General features: G+C 44.0%; 1 protein-coding gene across 1 annotated transcript in view; it reads right to left on the reverse strand.

The window, feature by feature from the left end:
• Positions 1-16,673, reverse strand: part of FSTL1 (follistatin like 1) — a 54,469-nt gene that overhangs the window by 3,900 nt on the left and 33,896 nt on the right. Inside the window, exons 3-10 of the mRNA XM_007985669.3 lie at positions 15,514-15,618; positions 12,869-12,998; positions 11,982-12,014; positions 10,591-10,721; positions 6,759-6,877; positions 5,304-5,416; positions 4,870-4,980; positions 1,695-1,771 (exon numbers count right to left, since the gene is read on the reverse strand). Coding sequence (XP_007983860.1) covers positions 1,695-1,771; positions 4,870-4,980; positions 5,304-5,416; positions 6,759-6,877; positions 10,591-10,721; positions 11,982-12,014; positions 12,869-12,998; positions 15,514-15,618 — 819 coding nt within the window. The remainder of the gene's footprint in view (positions 1-1,694; positions 1,772-4,869; positions 4,981-5,303; positions 5,417-6,758; positions 6,878-10,590; positions 10,722-11,981; positions 12,015-12,868; positions 12,999-15,513; positions 15,619-16,673) is intronic.

Here is a 16,673-nt window from a genome sequence, read left to right on the forward strand (position 1 = left end):
CTGACAATCTTAAGAATATACACTTTAAAGGGGTGAATTTTATGCTATGTGAATCATATTTCAATTAAAGAAATAAATTTTAAAAAACCTGACAACAGTGGCTGATATCTAGCAGACACTGCTGGGGTTCCATCCATAGCCCCTTTGTGTTTAATGTTTCGGTGTACACTGGCATGACTTCCTACCTATTGCCAGCACCTGCATCTCTGCCTGACGCCTTTCTCTGGCTGCTGTAGCCTACTCTGTCCACACACACTGGCAGGCCACAAATGCCAGGGAATTATTGTTTCCCAGTAGAAGCCCTCAGCCAGTGGCTGATGGGAGTTCTTATAGAAACAGCCCAGCTTCATCCCGACTCAGGCACTGTTATTCCATTCCCAGAGATCCCCAAGAGCATTAAGAGCCACTTGTTAACAGTGGTAACATGCCTGAATACACACTCTTTATTACTTCCTTCCCTTCCTGGACTCATTTCCCAAATCTCCCCCTGGTGTTTCCTGGCATTGCTTCCCAAATAAACTATGTGTACTTGCATCCTTGCCTCAGTATCAGATCTGAGGGGACTCACATCAAACACAGAAACTTAAACATATTAGCTATTATAATTCACTCCGTACTGTCTGATAACTACTGTATCCTAGACGAAAGTAATTCCTATGAAGTTTTTTTTCTCCTTCATGGGATTGAACTCATTTGGAGACTCAAGACTGGTGAAATCTGAAAAAGCAAAAGTCTAGAAGCTTTTGCTTCTGCTTAAACAACTGACATGAGATTTCTATACTATCAGTAACAATGATGACAAAATGCACATCGAGAATGATTAATAGATATGAGTAATTACTATTAATAGTAATAGTTCTGTTTGCTCATGTCAAATATTTCATATCAATAGTTTAGCAGTTCTTATGACCATTACATTCCTTAAAAACATCTATGTCAGAGAGAAGACTAATACTACTACATTTGGTCTACAGATAGGTAATGGAAGGTGCAATATCCTGTATTAAGACTACATAATAAGCCAGTAGGAGGATGGGCCAGGAGTTCAACAGTTCCACAATATGTCAGAGGATCACTATTCTGCTAAGAACTCCTTCCCCAAGGAAGCCTTTAACTTAATGACATAGAACCTGAACAATGTTCTTATTATCTTCTTGAGTCTCTGGGAAGGAGACTCTTTGTTAACCCCAGGCTATTTTCTAGCTAGACTGATGTTGAACTTAAATCCTTTCTGCTGTGGCCCCAATCCACTACTTTCATACTCACTGAGTGCTGACTACATACCAGACCCTGCGAGGGTACAATGATGAGCAAGTTACAGAGCCTGCTTTCAGGAGCTCACAGTCTTTGGGTCTGGACACTGGTCATGACAGGATACACACTTCCTTAAACCATGCTCATTTGCAAACCACTTCCACCTCATTTGCAAATGACCACCTGCCCGATTTTGCCTTTTGTAGCCACTCACTGAGCTGTAACCTATACCTGTTGAGACCTACTGGGCCCTGTGAGGACTTCATCAGGAAACTGTCTGTATCACAGTTTGATAGTACAGGTGATGGGGTATCACTCAAGATCTACTGTATTGAACAGAGAGTGCCTCCTTGGTCTCCTGGGGCACTGGGCAGTGTTTGAGTGGTATAGGGCCTGATGGCAACAGCAACACCTGAACCAGCATGGAGGCTACCATTCACCTGATGCTTCTGGAGCTCCTGGACGTATCTGGTCATCTCCTCCTCTGTCTGAGTCTGGGCCCCCTTCTGATTCTTTCCTGCAAGAAGAACCAAAGCTCAGAGCAGTGGCAGCTGTGGTAAGCCAGTGAGGAATCCACCAAGATCTACCTAGAGGCTCTCAATTCATCTCCCATTTAACTTGCGGAAGGAGAGGTGAATTACCCACATTTTCTAAGTATGAAGGCATGAAGGGGCCCTGTGTACTTGATACCTCCAAGGTAACACACTGTAACAACGCAATCTATCCCAACTCCTCTCTGGCTTTTGTTCCTTTAACTGCTTAGCACATCCCTGCCAGAAGCTGGCCCTGCAAAAAAAGTTATGGTGAAAACCTGGATCCTGACACAGGAGATTCCTCTAAGACAATGACTCTCAGCCATTCACATACCATCAAAATGTCCTGGAGAACATTTGAAAAGATAGCTGCCTAGTTCCACCTTCAGAGATTCCGATTTAATTGATGTGAGGTGGGACCTGGACACCAGTACTTTTTTTACATGTCTTTCTGGTTGGTTCTAATGTGCAGCCAGGGTTGACAACCATTTCATCTAGCAATGTTTCTCAAACTTGCAGTGATAAACAAAAACAAAAACTACACAGGTTCCCAAGCTGCTCTTTTGCAAATGCTGATTCACTATGTTTAGGATGAAATCTCTATGCTTATCAAGAAGAATGTTGACCATTAGGAAACACTGCTAGGACGTATCTTCCAAACATTGCTATCAATCTTCCCCTCACAGCAGTTTCCCTTGGCTCTGCCTCCACCTGGCTTCACATCTTGATGCCCCTTTTTGCCCGTCCCATTTTGATTTGTGATCTAAGATCAGACTGCTCTCAGGTACTAACCTGAAAATGCCCCAGAATGCTGGCTCCACAAACTCCTCTCAGATCCATGGCCTACACATCCATACGTGCTCAGACCCCTGGGGCACCACCATCTAACATGGATTGCTCCACGTTATACCCACACAGAGTTCTGGACTTGGTCATCCAGGGAGGATGAGCAGCCCACAGCTGAGTGGCTGTGGAAATGGGCAGTGTCCCATGGGGCTGATCATTTGAATTTTGTCTGATGCATGTGATAGAGATTATTATCCAAATGACCACGCTTATTCTGTAAGCCAACTGCATACCAACTGCCTGCACCTTAGAAATGGAGGGCTACCTTTACAAAGCCAGAACAGCAGCAGTTAGAAGCAGAGAGGTACTGAATGGAGTTTAGGGAAGACAAGTATAGGATGCTTCATGGTTGAGGCAGGCTAGGCCACTGACTGTTTTTTGTTGGTTTCAGTAGCAACTCTGTGTTTCTTCTGGAGATCCTGGCTTGGTCTTGACTTCCAGGAACTTGTAGGAATGTCTAGTCTCTAAATAGCCTCTTCCTGTTCTTTCACCTGTCCCTGGAGTTACATTGGTTTCCTGTCTTTCCACACCGAAAACAGACTTGGTCCTGGGCAGTGGTAGGCCAGTGATACCTTAGACAATACTGGACCATTTATACTGTTGGTGTTCTCTAGGATCCTTGTCTAGAAGAGGCTCCTAGTTACCATTTAACCTGATCTTCCTGAACATGATCCTAGGTTCCAGCCAGTTCTTGACACAGTTAACTTTTTTTTTTGTTTGTTTTTGAGACGGAGTCTCGCTCTGTTGCCCAGGCTGGAGTGCAGTGGCGCAATCTTGGCTCACTGCAAGCTCCACCTCCCGGGTTCATGCCATTCTCCTGCCTCAGCCTCCCGAGTAGCTAGGACTACAGGCGCCCACCACTATGCCTGACTAATATTTTGTATTTTTAGTAGATACAGGGTTTCACTGCGTTAGCCAGGATGGTCTCGATCTCCTGACCTTGTGAGCTGCCCATCTTGGCCTCCCACAGTGCTGGGATTACAAGCGTGAGCCACCATGCCCGGCCGACACAGTTAACTTCTTCAACTTTTTTTTTTTTTTTTTTTTTAAAGACAGTTTTGCTCTGTTGTCCAGGCTAGAATGCAGTGGTGTGACTATGGCTCATGGCAGCCTCAACCTCCCAGGCTCAGGCAATTCTTGCACTTCAGCCTCCCAAGTAGCTGGACTACAGGCATGTGCCATCACACCTGGCTAATTTTCACATTTTTGTAGAGATATGGTCTCGCTATGTTGGCAAGGCTGGTCTTGAACTCCTGGGCTTCCCACCTTGGCCTCCCAAAGTGTTGGGATTATAGGCATAAGCCACTGCCCCTGGCTGATATAACTTTAGGTTTACCCTAGCTGGTGAAACTTTTGGGCCTGGTTCCAACTGACCTTAAGGCAACTCTCTGTCGCAGACCTAGCTTCGACACCCTTCTCTGTCTTGCCTCCACTCTGAATGTCCCTGGTTCTTTGCTAGGGCTTGGCTTTAAGAGTCCCTCTTGATCTTTGGCATAATTGTAGCCCAGGACCCAGATGGGACTCCAGTGGTTCCAACATAACCTGTAGCCTCACACTGCCCCCCAAACTCTCAGATTTCTCTGTCTCCCCAGACCACCCTGCACACATCTCAATTAGCTCAACTTTCTCTTTTTAAAAAAGATTACCCATCTCTGTTAGTTGAAAGAGGGTCTACAAACATTTTTTCTTTTTCTGCTGGGTATGGCAAGGAGAAGTCATTTTGTCTTTCAACCACCAGAGTCTTTTGCTATTTCCTAAGGTGTTATAAGGATCAATGGGTTAATATGTAAAATGCTTAGAAGAGAGCCTGGCAAATGGTTCTTGCTGAGTAAGTATTTGCTTTCACTGTTACTATTTCATTATTATTATTTTTAATTATTAAATATTTTTATTTTAACATTTTAATTATTATTATTTTAAATTATTATTCCATTATTACTATTTCCATAATGTTACTATTCCATTATCATTTACTTTTGCCCTGGGTCTTGGTCCTCTCTTATTCCAAGCCTCTGGAGTGACTTTCAAACTGAATGCCTATAGGATAAGTGCTCTGCCCTCAAAGCTCCCCACTTGGGGCTCCAACCTTACAGGTGTGGGTCTGCCAGTTGCTCCCTGGGTTCCTTGCTCCCAGCCACCACCTTCTTCTCCATCATCCCCACCCCAACTTCTCTCATGCTGATTTCATGAAGCTCTCTCCTTGCTGTTTTTTCTTTCTTTCTGAAGCACAGCTCACCGTCACAGGTCATGGCTGTACAGACCCAGTTTCCACAGGCACAGACACAGCGGTTACAGTCCACCTCAGTCTCAGCTCCATCTGCATACGTTTCATCCTCCAGGGCACACTCTGTTGGGTCAGAAATGTGAGGCAACAGTTTAGTTGTAAGGGTGGAACAGGGCATCTTTGCTACAGTCTGTGCACCTTACCCTTTTTTCCCAGGCAAGACCTGCCTGTCACTCAGAAGCACTATATCTGAGCAAATGCCACCATCAACCTAAAGAATGTGGGGTCCTAACTTCACCATGGGAATAATGGGCTGGGACCCAGTTTAGAATCATGGGAGGGCATTTTCTCAGCTAGCTCTGGAGAGTTCCACCAATCCTCTCTATCTTGGCTCCTACAAAATGCCTCCATTCCCTACAGCTCTCTATTTCTTAGGTTAGGCATACTCTTCTCAGGAGGGTTGAAAGATGGGTTGAGGCACTTGAGAAACTCTTGGAAGCTGAGTTTCCAATCAGCATTTTCATCAGACAGTTCAATGAGGGCATCAACACAGAGTCCCCTGAAACAAAACACAGGATAAATGTGTTAGCAAGACTTTAGCTTCACTCAGAAGAAGGGAAGTAAGCATCAAGACCACATACACCCAGGGCTTCCATAGGAGGCCAAGAAGATGAATGCTAACTGAAACAGCCTCTCTCTACACTGACCCAACACAACTACTATCCATCCTCACCAGTGCAGGCATCTAACCTTTAGTTTGTTATACTGAATGTCAGATCACTCCAGCTGTTCAAATGTTCCCCTTAAGATGACTAAAGTTTCGTGAATGGTTTTGTCTACTTTGATTGACAAATGTTTTCACTGCCTGCACACCTTCCACTAGCAATTGCCTTTCCCCATGGTATACACATGTCAAGTCAACCAAACTAGGAAAATCAAAACAGAAGAGCTATGACAGATGATATGAAAAGAATATAGGATTTGAAAGAATATGAAGTTCAAGCAAGAATCACCATTATCATCATTCTAGAAAGAGATTTTCAGAAAAGCTTCTAGAAGTCAGCTCCATTAATTCTCCCTTGGGCTGGATTTGAGGCCTGGCTCAATCACTTACTACTCAAATGAACTTGGGCTAGTTATTCAACTTTTCTGAGCCTGTCTTCCCATCCGTAAAAGGAGGTCAAGAAGCCCTCCTTCACTGAGATATCATGAGGCTCAAACGTTGAAATTGTAAAACATTATATAACTTCAGATTATCAAAATGTGAAGGATTTACAGAACCTATACTTTAAGGTCATAGACTATTATTAAAGAAGAATCCTTCTAGAAACTGTGCAATGTACTTCTTTTAAAAAAAGAGATGCTTTTCCTATTTTTAATTCTTACTGATGCTGAAACCACATCAAAAGTTTCTTAGCGATTAGTTTTTATTAATATTTATTCTGGAATAATACCATAAAAGTAGATGGGCATGTATCTGTAACAGTCAGGGCAATCGACATGAAATAGCACTAATTACCTAAAAATCAGAACAAAGCTATTTTGGACCTACAGTTAAATAATAGATTAATGTAATTCATTCAGAAAATTAATCAGTAAAACATCACCCACAACATTCAGAAACAACTTGCCCTGATGTGCCCTTGGCAATTTATTTAAAAATTATATTCTTCTATTCCTTGCAAGTTCTGACCAAAAACAATAACTATTTGATTAGATATCAGTGGTACTCAATATATTAATTCATACTTTCATAGAATAGAACAGGACAGAATTCTCATTTTGCTTTTTACATGACATTCTCTCACTGGTGGCTCTTTTGCAGGTGGGAAAGGGTTTAAGTCCCCTCTCCTAGGCAGCCTTCCCTTGTGGATCATTCTCTGACCCCTTGTTCCTCTCACCTAAGCAACTTGTTGTTCTCCTGGTCTGGATACGTGGTCATATTGATGGCAGTTTCATTCTGTTCCACAAACTTCAGGAATTCACTGGAGTCCAGGCGAGAGTCACCATTATCAAAGTTCTAGAAAGGGCATGACGAGATCATTCAGGAATGTTTTGCAGAACCCCTGTTCCATCATTGCTCCACTCAGCTGACCCGCCTCTGATTCATCTTATTCTTAATACATTCCAACTCTGCCCTGGCCTCAGAGGGTCATGGCAACAAATGCTCTAATCCGTGGGACATGCAGAGAAGGTACCTGTGCCCAAGATGAAAGAGGAAAAGTGCCTGGGGAGAGGAGGCAACCTGAACAGAGGCCCCTGGGGTCCCTAAGCACACTGTGTGGCCCTATCTCTGACACTGCCCTGTAGACACTTTTGACTGTACCTTTGGGTACAGACCAACCTCCACATCATGTTCTCAAACCCTGACGAACATGTAACAAGAGTTTAAAGTTGCAAGCTGTGAATGAGAATCTCTGTAGCAGGTCTCAGAACATGTTTCTAATGAACTGCTCAGGAACAGCAATGCAGATAACCCTCTGAGCTCACTTCGGACTTATAAGATCATTTCTTGTTGCTTGATTCCAGCCTCCTTGTCCTGTTCTCGGTGCTTAACTTTCACCTTGGTGCCCGTAACTGATCACATCAGTGAGAACTCAGGCAAAGCCCTCAAAGCAATAACCTACAGACAGGGGTCATCATGCAAAGTTCCTGCTCCTCTGCCCTGTGGGCCCCACTGCAGATGTGTGCACAGGTCCTCAGATCACCCAGCTCAGGCTGTCCTCATGACCCAGCTGGCATCCCACGAGCACAAAGTGAGGGGTGCAGTGAGCTCACACATTGTTCTCTATGGCAAGATGCTAAACTGAGACCTCAGCCATCTGGGACCATTCAAGATACCTAGGCACTAGCTGCAGGAGGGTGTCAAAATCAAGACTGATCAAATTCCAAGTTGCATACTGCTGCTCTCCTAACAAGTTTCGATAGCATTTTCCCCTTCCCTCCCAAATCCTTTCCCTAGGCTGCCTCATGCTGCTGCCCTGGGAAAGGATTAGCTTCCCCATATTACTTTCAAGATGGCTCCCCAGATGGTGCAAGGGATTCTGGAAGAAACATCTGTCCAAATTTCTAGATAGAAGGGCAAGATGTAGCTAGCAACTCTCTCCTGACTGCCACGTGTCACAGGTGTTCCACTCTACTATTGTATAATGAAGGTGTGCATGAAACAACTATTAGGCCTATGCTTAGTACGTGCTTACTATTCTTGTCCTAATTCCCAGGAACAGGTCTCTGATGTCCTTTATTCACTATACAGTTTTCCCTGAGAAACTTCCCTAAGTGTTTACCTTGTGAGGTCTTGATTAAGTAATCGAAAATAATTAAATAAGTTTGGCTGGGGGCCACTGTTAGTAGCACAGGACTTTCTTGAGTTCAAATGCTGCATGTACTGGGCAAATGGGAGCAACCCTCAAAGACCCCAGTGTCGTCAGGGCCTGATGATGGAATGAGTGTAGGGAGGGGAACCGTCCAGCACTAGCTACAGACCCAGTGCCACATGGCCCAAGTGGGCACCATGAACCTGGCAACCACAGTCCAGGCAGCTCTCAAAAGGTAGTGCTGTGTACACACACTTCAGTAGGACTAGAATCAGGCCTGCAGCTGGGGGAAGGTCCAGCCCATGTGCTTTCTCAACTCATGAGGGCCCAGGGCTCAACTCTCCAGGCCAGAGCTGTATATAGAATCCACAGGAACACAGAATTCTGGTGCCTGCCCCAGAAATAGCCTGGAATGCCTGGGGGGTCTGCCTGTGAGGTCCTCCTAATCATGGACCATGAACCAACCTAATTCATTCAGCCTCTCTTCAGTCAGTCAGTTACAAAGACCTAGTATCTCTCTGTGCCTGTAAGACCTCTCACCAACAGGCAGCTGCTGACCTAGGAGGAGGCAGTCTTCCTTTGAAGACAGCAGCACATAAGACTCTGATAATCGTCAAAAAGTAGAAAATGAAACCTGTTTTCTCCTGGAAGACACTGCCAGAGTGTCTGGGAAGAGGAGATTTTATGTCTGTCAGTCATGATCAAGCTTTCTTAGATGCTCGGGTGTGAGAATGCCCTAGAGAAGAGCTACTTTCTCAAAGGGCCTTACAGCTTTCAGAAGGGAGCCTGTAAAAGTGAGTTGCTGCTGGAGGAGATGGAAATGTGTTGAGGGGAATGTGGTCTAGGTTCTTGGGAATCAAATCTAATAGCAGGTGTCAGTGATGCCCGAGGCGGAGTGCCATCGAAGGGCCACTAAAAAATGCTTACAAGGTCCCAAGTGGCCCTTGGAAAGGAGTGTCCTGGGTCCCACACCTCCTATGCTATAATTGTAGGGCAAAGTCACTGCTCACAGCAGGCCCTGCAGGTACCTTTGCCATTCACTCAGCTTTTGAACAGTCACTTTCTTTACATTACTTTTTGTTCCTGTCCAACTCTCCTGGCTCAGCACTATGATGTGTTTTTCTGTAGAAGAGGAACCATTCTTGCCCTAAGGGCTCCGTAATGTGGGAGTGGTTGAGACAGAGGACAAAGCAAGAAAGGTTGTGTTTTTTCATCTGGGTATGATCTCAAAAACTTGAAATCCAGAAACTTAATATCTGCCATAGAGGAGAGAAATCTCTATATAAAAATAGTAACACAAGTGAAGTCTTAACCAAATATCCATTTGAAGCCAACACAGTACTTCTTCATCTGTAGGTTCTATAGTGTCAGAAAGAGAAATCCACAGACTAGACTGGCATTGGCCACATTAGGTGGCCTCAGAGCAGCCAAAAAGTCCCTCATGTGTCTGAAGTTGCTCCCAAGTCCCGACTGGGTTGAGCCCTGGAGGTATGTGAGGGAGTAGATGGCTGGGGCATCTACCTAGATGTCTGTAAGTGAAGAGGGCTTTGGTGCTTGCATGGAAATGTGGGTATCTGAATATGTCTGCGTGTAGGATGTGTCTCTGTGTGGCATGTGAGTCTCTGTATGTGGTGTGTGTGTGTGTGCGTCTGCATGTTTGAGTTTGAGTGTGTCTTTGTGCTTCTGAGTGTGATGCGCCTGTGTGTGTCTGTGTTCTTGTCAATCAGCTGTAAGAATGCCCTTAATTGCTGCTTCTAACTCTCAAGTTATGTGAAAGATCTGCATGCCATGATAGCCCGAGCCATCACTAAATATTATAACCTCCTTAATTTCTCTTTGTGAAAATAGCATCTCTCCTGCTCCCAAGTGGAACACTCTGTCTCTTCAACTAATTATGATAGGGAACAGCAATATCTTTAAGTTCAGGAAGAATCTCTGGACCCATGAAATGCCAGTCCATTGATTCTTCTCAGATGAAGAATCTCTCCAGGCCATGGGCAGTCAAGTTAATGACTTAGAGAAATGTCAAACTAGGCAGGAAAGAGGCTGAAGTGGTCCCGGTCTGGGTACAATCAGAGGGTATTTTGTATTAACAGCCAGCTCCATAATGTGTCACGGGGAGTAGGGGACAAAGCTTGGCCCTAACTGACAGGTTCTCCAAGACCTTTGTGGCTTTAACTGCCTGAAGGCAGCAGCACATGTGTGTTAGATCCCAAAGACTCCACTGCATACTCCCACTAATAAAGCTGGTGAGAAGGCAACTTTCATGGCTTCATCAATGATCTATGAGGAGGAAACTCAGGGAGTCTATACAGGTTTACATTTCCTGTGGTCTGGGAAGATGTGATCGGGCAATGGGAGAAGGAAGCTTCCCTTTCTATGGGCCTGAATAGTCTTCCTCCTACCTCTGGATTACCTTAAAATACTTGTCTAGGATTTCACTGTAGTTGCTGCCTTTAGAGAACCAGCCATCTGGAATGATCTCAGCTTCCAGCCACTGGATGATGCGACGTCGGAGCTCATCACGGTTGGACTGATAGCAAACAACTGCAGGAAAGTGGAGGATGTCAGCTGGAGCAGTCAGGGGAGGACCCCAATGATATCTGGTACCCACTGTGTGGGAGGATCGGTGCCCACAGAGACAGGATTAGCACATCCAGGGTACACAACTGGAAAAAGTCTAGCCCAGGATTCAAGCTCCCATCTCTAAAATATTTGTAAAGATTGAGAATATTGAAACAGAGAGATTTTGCTGCTTATGTGAGAAATAACTAGAGCAGAAAAATAAAGGATACTTTCATTAACTTTAGGAAGCTGAAGGGGAAAAAAATCAATAAAGCAGCTCTCTTGACTCAAAGATGAGCTGAAATACATGAATAAATGAGAATATTACAGTTTTTTATGCCACTAGATTTCTGATTTTCTCCAGTTTCTCCCTTTCTCTCCAACTAGGTCCATCCAAACTTTCCCCCACTTAACAACTGTATACCACCTACATCGTCCTTTATTATGAACAAGAGAATGTGAAGCCCAGCGAGGGCCATGTCGAAGCCATGCTCTGGACAGCTGTTGTCCACTGGAAATAACAGGGGGTGCTGAGAGTTGAGTGGATGGGGAAGCAGAGGAGAAAAAGCTTTGGCAAAAGAGAATTCCTGGAAGACAACACATGTTGCGGGTGAAAAGGGCACTGGGCCAGGGGAATGAAAATCTGGGAGTCCTTCCCCAGTCTGCCAATTACCAGCTGTGTGATACAGAAAACTCACTTAGCCTCTTCGAGCCTCAATTTCCTCATCTATATAGTAATTACAGTACAATCTACTTCACAAAGGCTACTATGAGAATCTAAGGAAAGTATGCGCAAAAAAGTTCTGTAAATATAAATCATGATAAAATTTTAGTGATCACTAATAGAAAGCCACAGAAGTCTTACTGGCACTTCCAGTTATCCCCTTTCAAAAAGAGTTGTGCCTTCTATTTGCTAGTCCCATAACATGAGCATGTCTTACAGGATGTTGAAAAACGAACTCAGTGGCTGTCCTGTTCATGCAGTTCAATCACTACTCAGGAAAAATGGGAAAACACAGTCAACATTCTGACCCAACCAGCTGCTTCAATTGGCAAACACACACACACACAAATGTAGTTTTGCAGCTTTTCTGAGCTGTGTTGAGGAGTGGCCAGTTCTGGGACACAATTCTTATGCACAGAAGATCTTATGAGCTTGGCAGGGATTGTGGAACACAGTATTTCTATCATAAAAAGAATGTCCTCCCCGAGATGCACACGGTAGAAAAAATAGGCACTCACCTGGGCTGGCAGATGGACTTACGGATTTCTTCTCTGCAAGACAAAAAAAGAAAATGTGTAATGCAAAGTGAAGAAAAAAAGAAAATTTTTCTGTATTTCTAGGATTACAGCTGCTCCACATGTAGAGGACTATTTGTAACCTTTTCATCATTTTGTCTTGAATCCTTTCCTTCTTCTGAGGCCCAGGTATGAGGATCTTCTGTTTCCTGCTTTGTCTGACAATTTAGGGCCACTGAGTTACCCTTCTGGTCTCACACCTCCTCCTGTTGCATTGAGGGGTCACTGGGATTTTGAGAATTCAAATGGAGAATCATTCTGGATAGGGAATGGAGTGGAGACAATCACCTGGGAAACAGCTTCTTGTTTCTTCAAGGAAGGGCAAGGCTGAGAGCGGCTGGGCAGGGCTATGGCTTGGCAGGGGGCTGGTATCTAATTAGCAACAAGTGTGGGACTTCCTTCTTATTCTAATGGCAATGGTTTCAGCGCAAAATAGAGGAAACAATACTGAGAGGTGCCCAAATTAAAAAGCATGAGGAAAGTGAAACTTACGTGCTTTCTAAAAAGGTACATAATTCATTTAAGGAACTTCATTATTGTTACTGATTACTGATGGGGTCCACCATATTTACTATCTAGCTGCAGACAGTGCTGAAAACCCCCCTGGGGATCTGATACAGCAAACCCCGGGAAGAGGCCTGGGCCATCCAGAGCAAACCCAGCAGGCTCATGAGTGACAAGAGGATGCAACTCCAACCAACTGGGTGCTTTCCACAGCTCTGAAAGGCTGTGGTCATGGTGGAAAGACCATGTGGTCAGCCAGGTCACACTGCTCTGCCCCTTGGCTCCTATGGCTGAAGCTGCCTTGCAGTGGTGAGAACACACCTTACCTTTGCAGTGTCCATCGTAATCAACCTGGATTTTGGATCCAGTGAGGCAGGCATCTCGATGCAGTTCACAGTGGTTGAGGTAGGTCTTGCCGTTACTGCCACATACAGGCCTCTTGTGAGGTTTGCATTGCTGAAACAGACCCAAATGAGAATGTTTGTGCAGTTATGGATATCGACACATAGACACACACACACACAGAGCCATTTTGTAAGGGCACTCTCCACCACCAGAGATGATGCTTCTATCCTACCAGGGTACAGGCAGCCACAGTTCTGGCCAACTGACCCTGTCTCAGTTGCCTGTGGCCCTTAGTGCTTATCCTGGTCCAGGGTCATCTCTTCTATTCAGTGAAGAAAGAGACACCCTCTATGGTTTGAATGTTTGTGATCCCTCCAAAATTCATGTTGCTACTTAATCCACAATGCAAAAGTATTAAGAGGTGAGGCCTTTAGGGGGTAATTAGGTCATGAGGACTCCTCCCTTGTGGATGAGGTTAAGAAGTGAATATAACAGTCTTCCTAAAGCATTTGGCCCTTTGGCCCTTCTGCCTTCTGCCATGTGAGGATGCCACATTCAAGGTCATCTTGGAAGTTAGAGACCAGGCCCTCACCAGACATCAAATCTGCCTGCACCTCAATCTTGGACTTCCCAGCCTCCAGAACTGTGAGAATTAAATTCTTTTTATTTATTATTTACCCAATCTCAGATATTTTGTTACAGCCGCTCAAACAAACAAAGACAACCGCCTCACCACATCAAATTAGCAGAAAGGGCGTTCTATGAAAAATCAGAAATTTGAATTCTCTGTCACTTTGGAAAAAGCCATTTTATATCTCAGAAGATCTAAGATCCCTTAATATTCCAACATTCAATGACACAAAACAGCCAGAGCTGAGAGCTGGGAATATGGAGAGACTGATAGGCAGGCAGGCAAACACATACATACACACACACACACACACACACACACACACACACTCCAATTCTTCCACAGCCTAATTATAAGGATCTCTTGCTTTATATACTATTGGGGGGCCACTTTGTTTTCCTCCTAATCTCAAGCCTTTGTTGTGAAGCTAGGAGTAAGGTTGTCTGAGTCTTTGTGAAGTACTACAGAGAATCATTATGGACAGGGAAATGGAACAAAGTTCATTTCGAAACTAGCTTATGCTTTGGCTGCTGAAGGTGCCAAGATCACAGGCAAGCTCAGTTTCTTTGGACTTCTATGGTTTTTAAAGGGGAGAAGTAGGAAGCAAGTTTAGCTCAGATCCAATAAAGAAAGAAAGTGAAACAAGAAAGAGCAGATGGTAAAAAGAAGCACAGAGCACTGAAAGTGGATGGCAGCCCAACCTCTCCAATTTTAGTTGACGATACCAAAAATACAAATTTCAGTGAACCAATATTTATTATGGAGTGCTCACTATGTGCTGGGAAATGGACAAAACCAAACGTGGTCTCTGTCTTCACAGCATCTCCTGAGACCTTAGGTTTGGTTTCAGCTCACCCACATCTAGTTGTACAATTTTTAGGATAAGGTTTCCAGATCCTAAGTCCAGGCTTATGCCACCACACTGTGGCCAGGTACACTGCCAGTGAGGACCTCCCAGAGCTAACGGATCCCCAGCAGGATCTGGCTTTTAGGTTTCTGAGTTAGAAAACTTCCTTTCTGGGGCAACAAATCAGGATCCTTAACCTGGGGACTAAATTGGTTGTATTTAATTTGCAGAAAGACATGTTTCCAGGCTATGAGTTGGTTTGACAGAAAAGAGAATGTCCAGGGTATTTATGTTCACTTTGGCGGCAGAACTTGTCAGAATCCAGCCTACAGAAGAAGTATTTATCAAAGGCTCTGTTTTTTAAACATCAAAAAAACCCTGCATCTCATCTACTGTTTTTAAAAATTTGCGTATCCTCTGACCTAGTAAGCTCTGGTGTCAATCAATGCTACAGAAATAAAGGCAGTAGCATGTAAGGGTATTTGCACAAGGATGTTATTGGTTATAGTGGTAAACAATCCATAGAACCAACTGAATGTCCACTTATGGGAAAATGATAGAATAAATCTAGTTCTTTTGTATTACTAAATATTATGCCACTACAATGAGTTAAATGAGTTAAAACTACATGTGCTGATCTAGAGTGTTATCCCTGATCATGAGTAAAGAATACAAACTGTATACATCTATATCCATATCATGATCCCATTTTTGCATAAAATAGGGGGAACCATTATGTCTACAGTAGCATATAAACCCTAATGCTTATAGTAACATAGAAAAGAAAACATGTGGAACAACATGTACCAAATTGTTAATACTGGTTACTTCAGACTAAGGGATTGAAGGGTTATGGGGGAAGATTACAATTTTACGTCTGTGTAAATGTCTGTACTATTTGACTTATATAAAACAATTCTTATTTTTTAATTAAAAAAATCTTATAAAGCTAAATTTAAAAAAAAAGAAAAAATATCCATGCATTAAAAATCAGGAACCTGGAATAAAAATTCCATGTTTCTCAGAGGCATGAGGTATGCTTTTATAAAGAGACTGAAATCATTGGCACTGCCTGCTGATAGGTGGCTCTGCAAGGTAGCAACATTGGCCTTGGCCACTGTCCTCTGGCTCCTGACATTAGGACTTACCTCAATGCAGAGACAGGTGGGTTCCCCTTTCTCTGTGACTGCACATTCCCGGCCAGCTCCACAAAACACATTGGCACAGATCTTGGATTTGCTCCTTAGCTCTTCCTAAAACACACAATCATAAAGGAAACCATGTGACTGAGATGAACCCATTAAGGGATAAGCCCATAATGAGATTATCTTTCAGGCTTGGACTTTGCTCTGGAGTCATGGCTCATGGTCTTAAACAGCTAGATGTTGGGTCTTAAACAGCTAGATGTTGCCTCCAACAGCGAGTGCCCTACTCCCAGACACTGCTTCAGCCCAGGTTCAGGTACTTCTGAGTCCCTAATATGTTTCTCAAAGAGCAAGAGTTCCTTTCTTGCATGCTTCCTTTCTCATAAAAATGCTTATTAAGCACCTATCTTATGCCAACATTACACTAAGGGATGGAGATACAAAGGACAGACCCTGTCCTCAGGAAGCTCCATGACTCTCAGAGGAAACTCACAAAGAAAGAGACATTTGGAAAACAACACAGGAAGTGCAAGAACAGGATCACCAGGGAGCTGGAAGGGAGGGGGAGGGGGAGAATTTTTCAGAGGATACTTTCTGAAGATAGTAGGCCTTAACTGATTATTAAAGGATGAGAGGAGTAAGTCAGGCAGAAATGGAAACATTGTGGAGAACTATGACTATCTGAAGGACCCAAACGTGACTGAATGGTGTTCAAGGCATTATCATCTCAAAGGGCAAAAAGAAGGATGGCTAAACCATTGGAAACGTGGATTTGCTATATTTGCTATGGTCCCATTTAGCCTCTGCCCATGTCTGTCACTGGCTTCAAGATTAAGAGGGCTAAACTGCCTGATAGCAGAACTATTCTCAAATCATTTGCTAGTCAGGCATTTCCCTGTTCAGACATGTGCAGCAGAACTGAAAAGGCAGGGAATGGTCTCAGTGTATGCACCTGAGAACGTGGGGGTATTGACAGACACTGATCTGTTGGTGGCTCATCCCTTCCCTCCCATTCACTGGTGGCAGAAAGCCAGCCCCACCTCATTCACTACTCAACTCAGGGGTAGTGGTGGTTACATGAAGGAGAATGTGATTCCCCAGCTTCTCATCCTGACTGGCTGGGCAGGCAAAATCGTGAAAGACCTCCGGGCCCAAGGCTACTG

Source organism: Chlorocebus sabaeus, chromosome 22 (assembly GCF_047675955.1).
Source record: "Chlorocebus sabaeus isolate Y175 chromosome 22, mChlSab1.0.hap1, whole genome shotgun sequence".
In the NCBI taxonomy this organism is placed as follows: domain Eukaryota; kingdom Metazoa; phylum Chordata; class Mammalia; order Primates; family Cercopithecidae; genus Chlorocebus; species Chlorocebus sabaeus.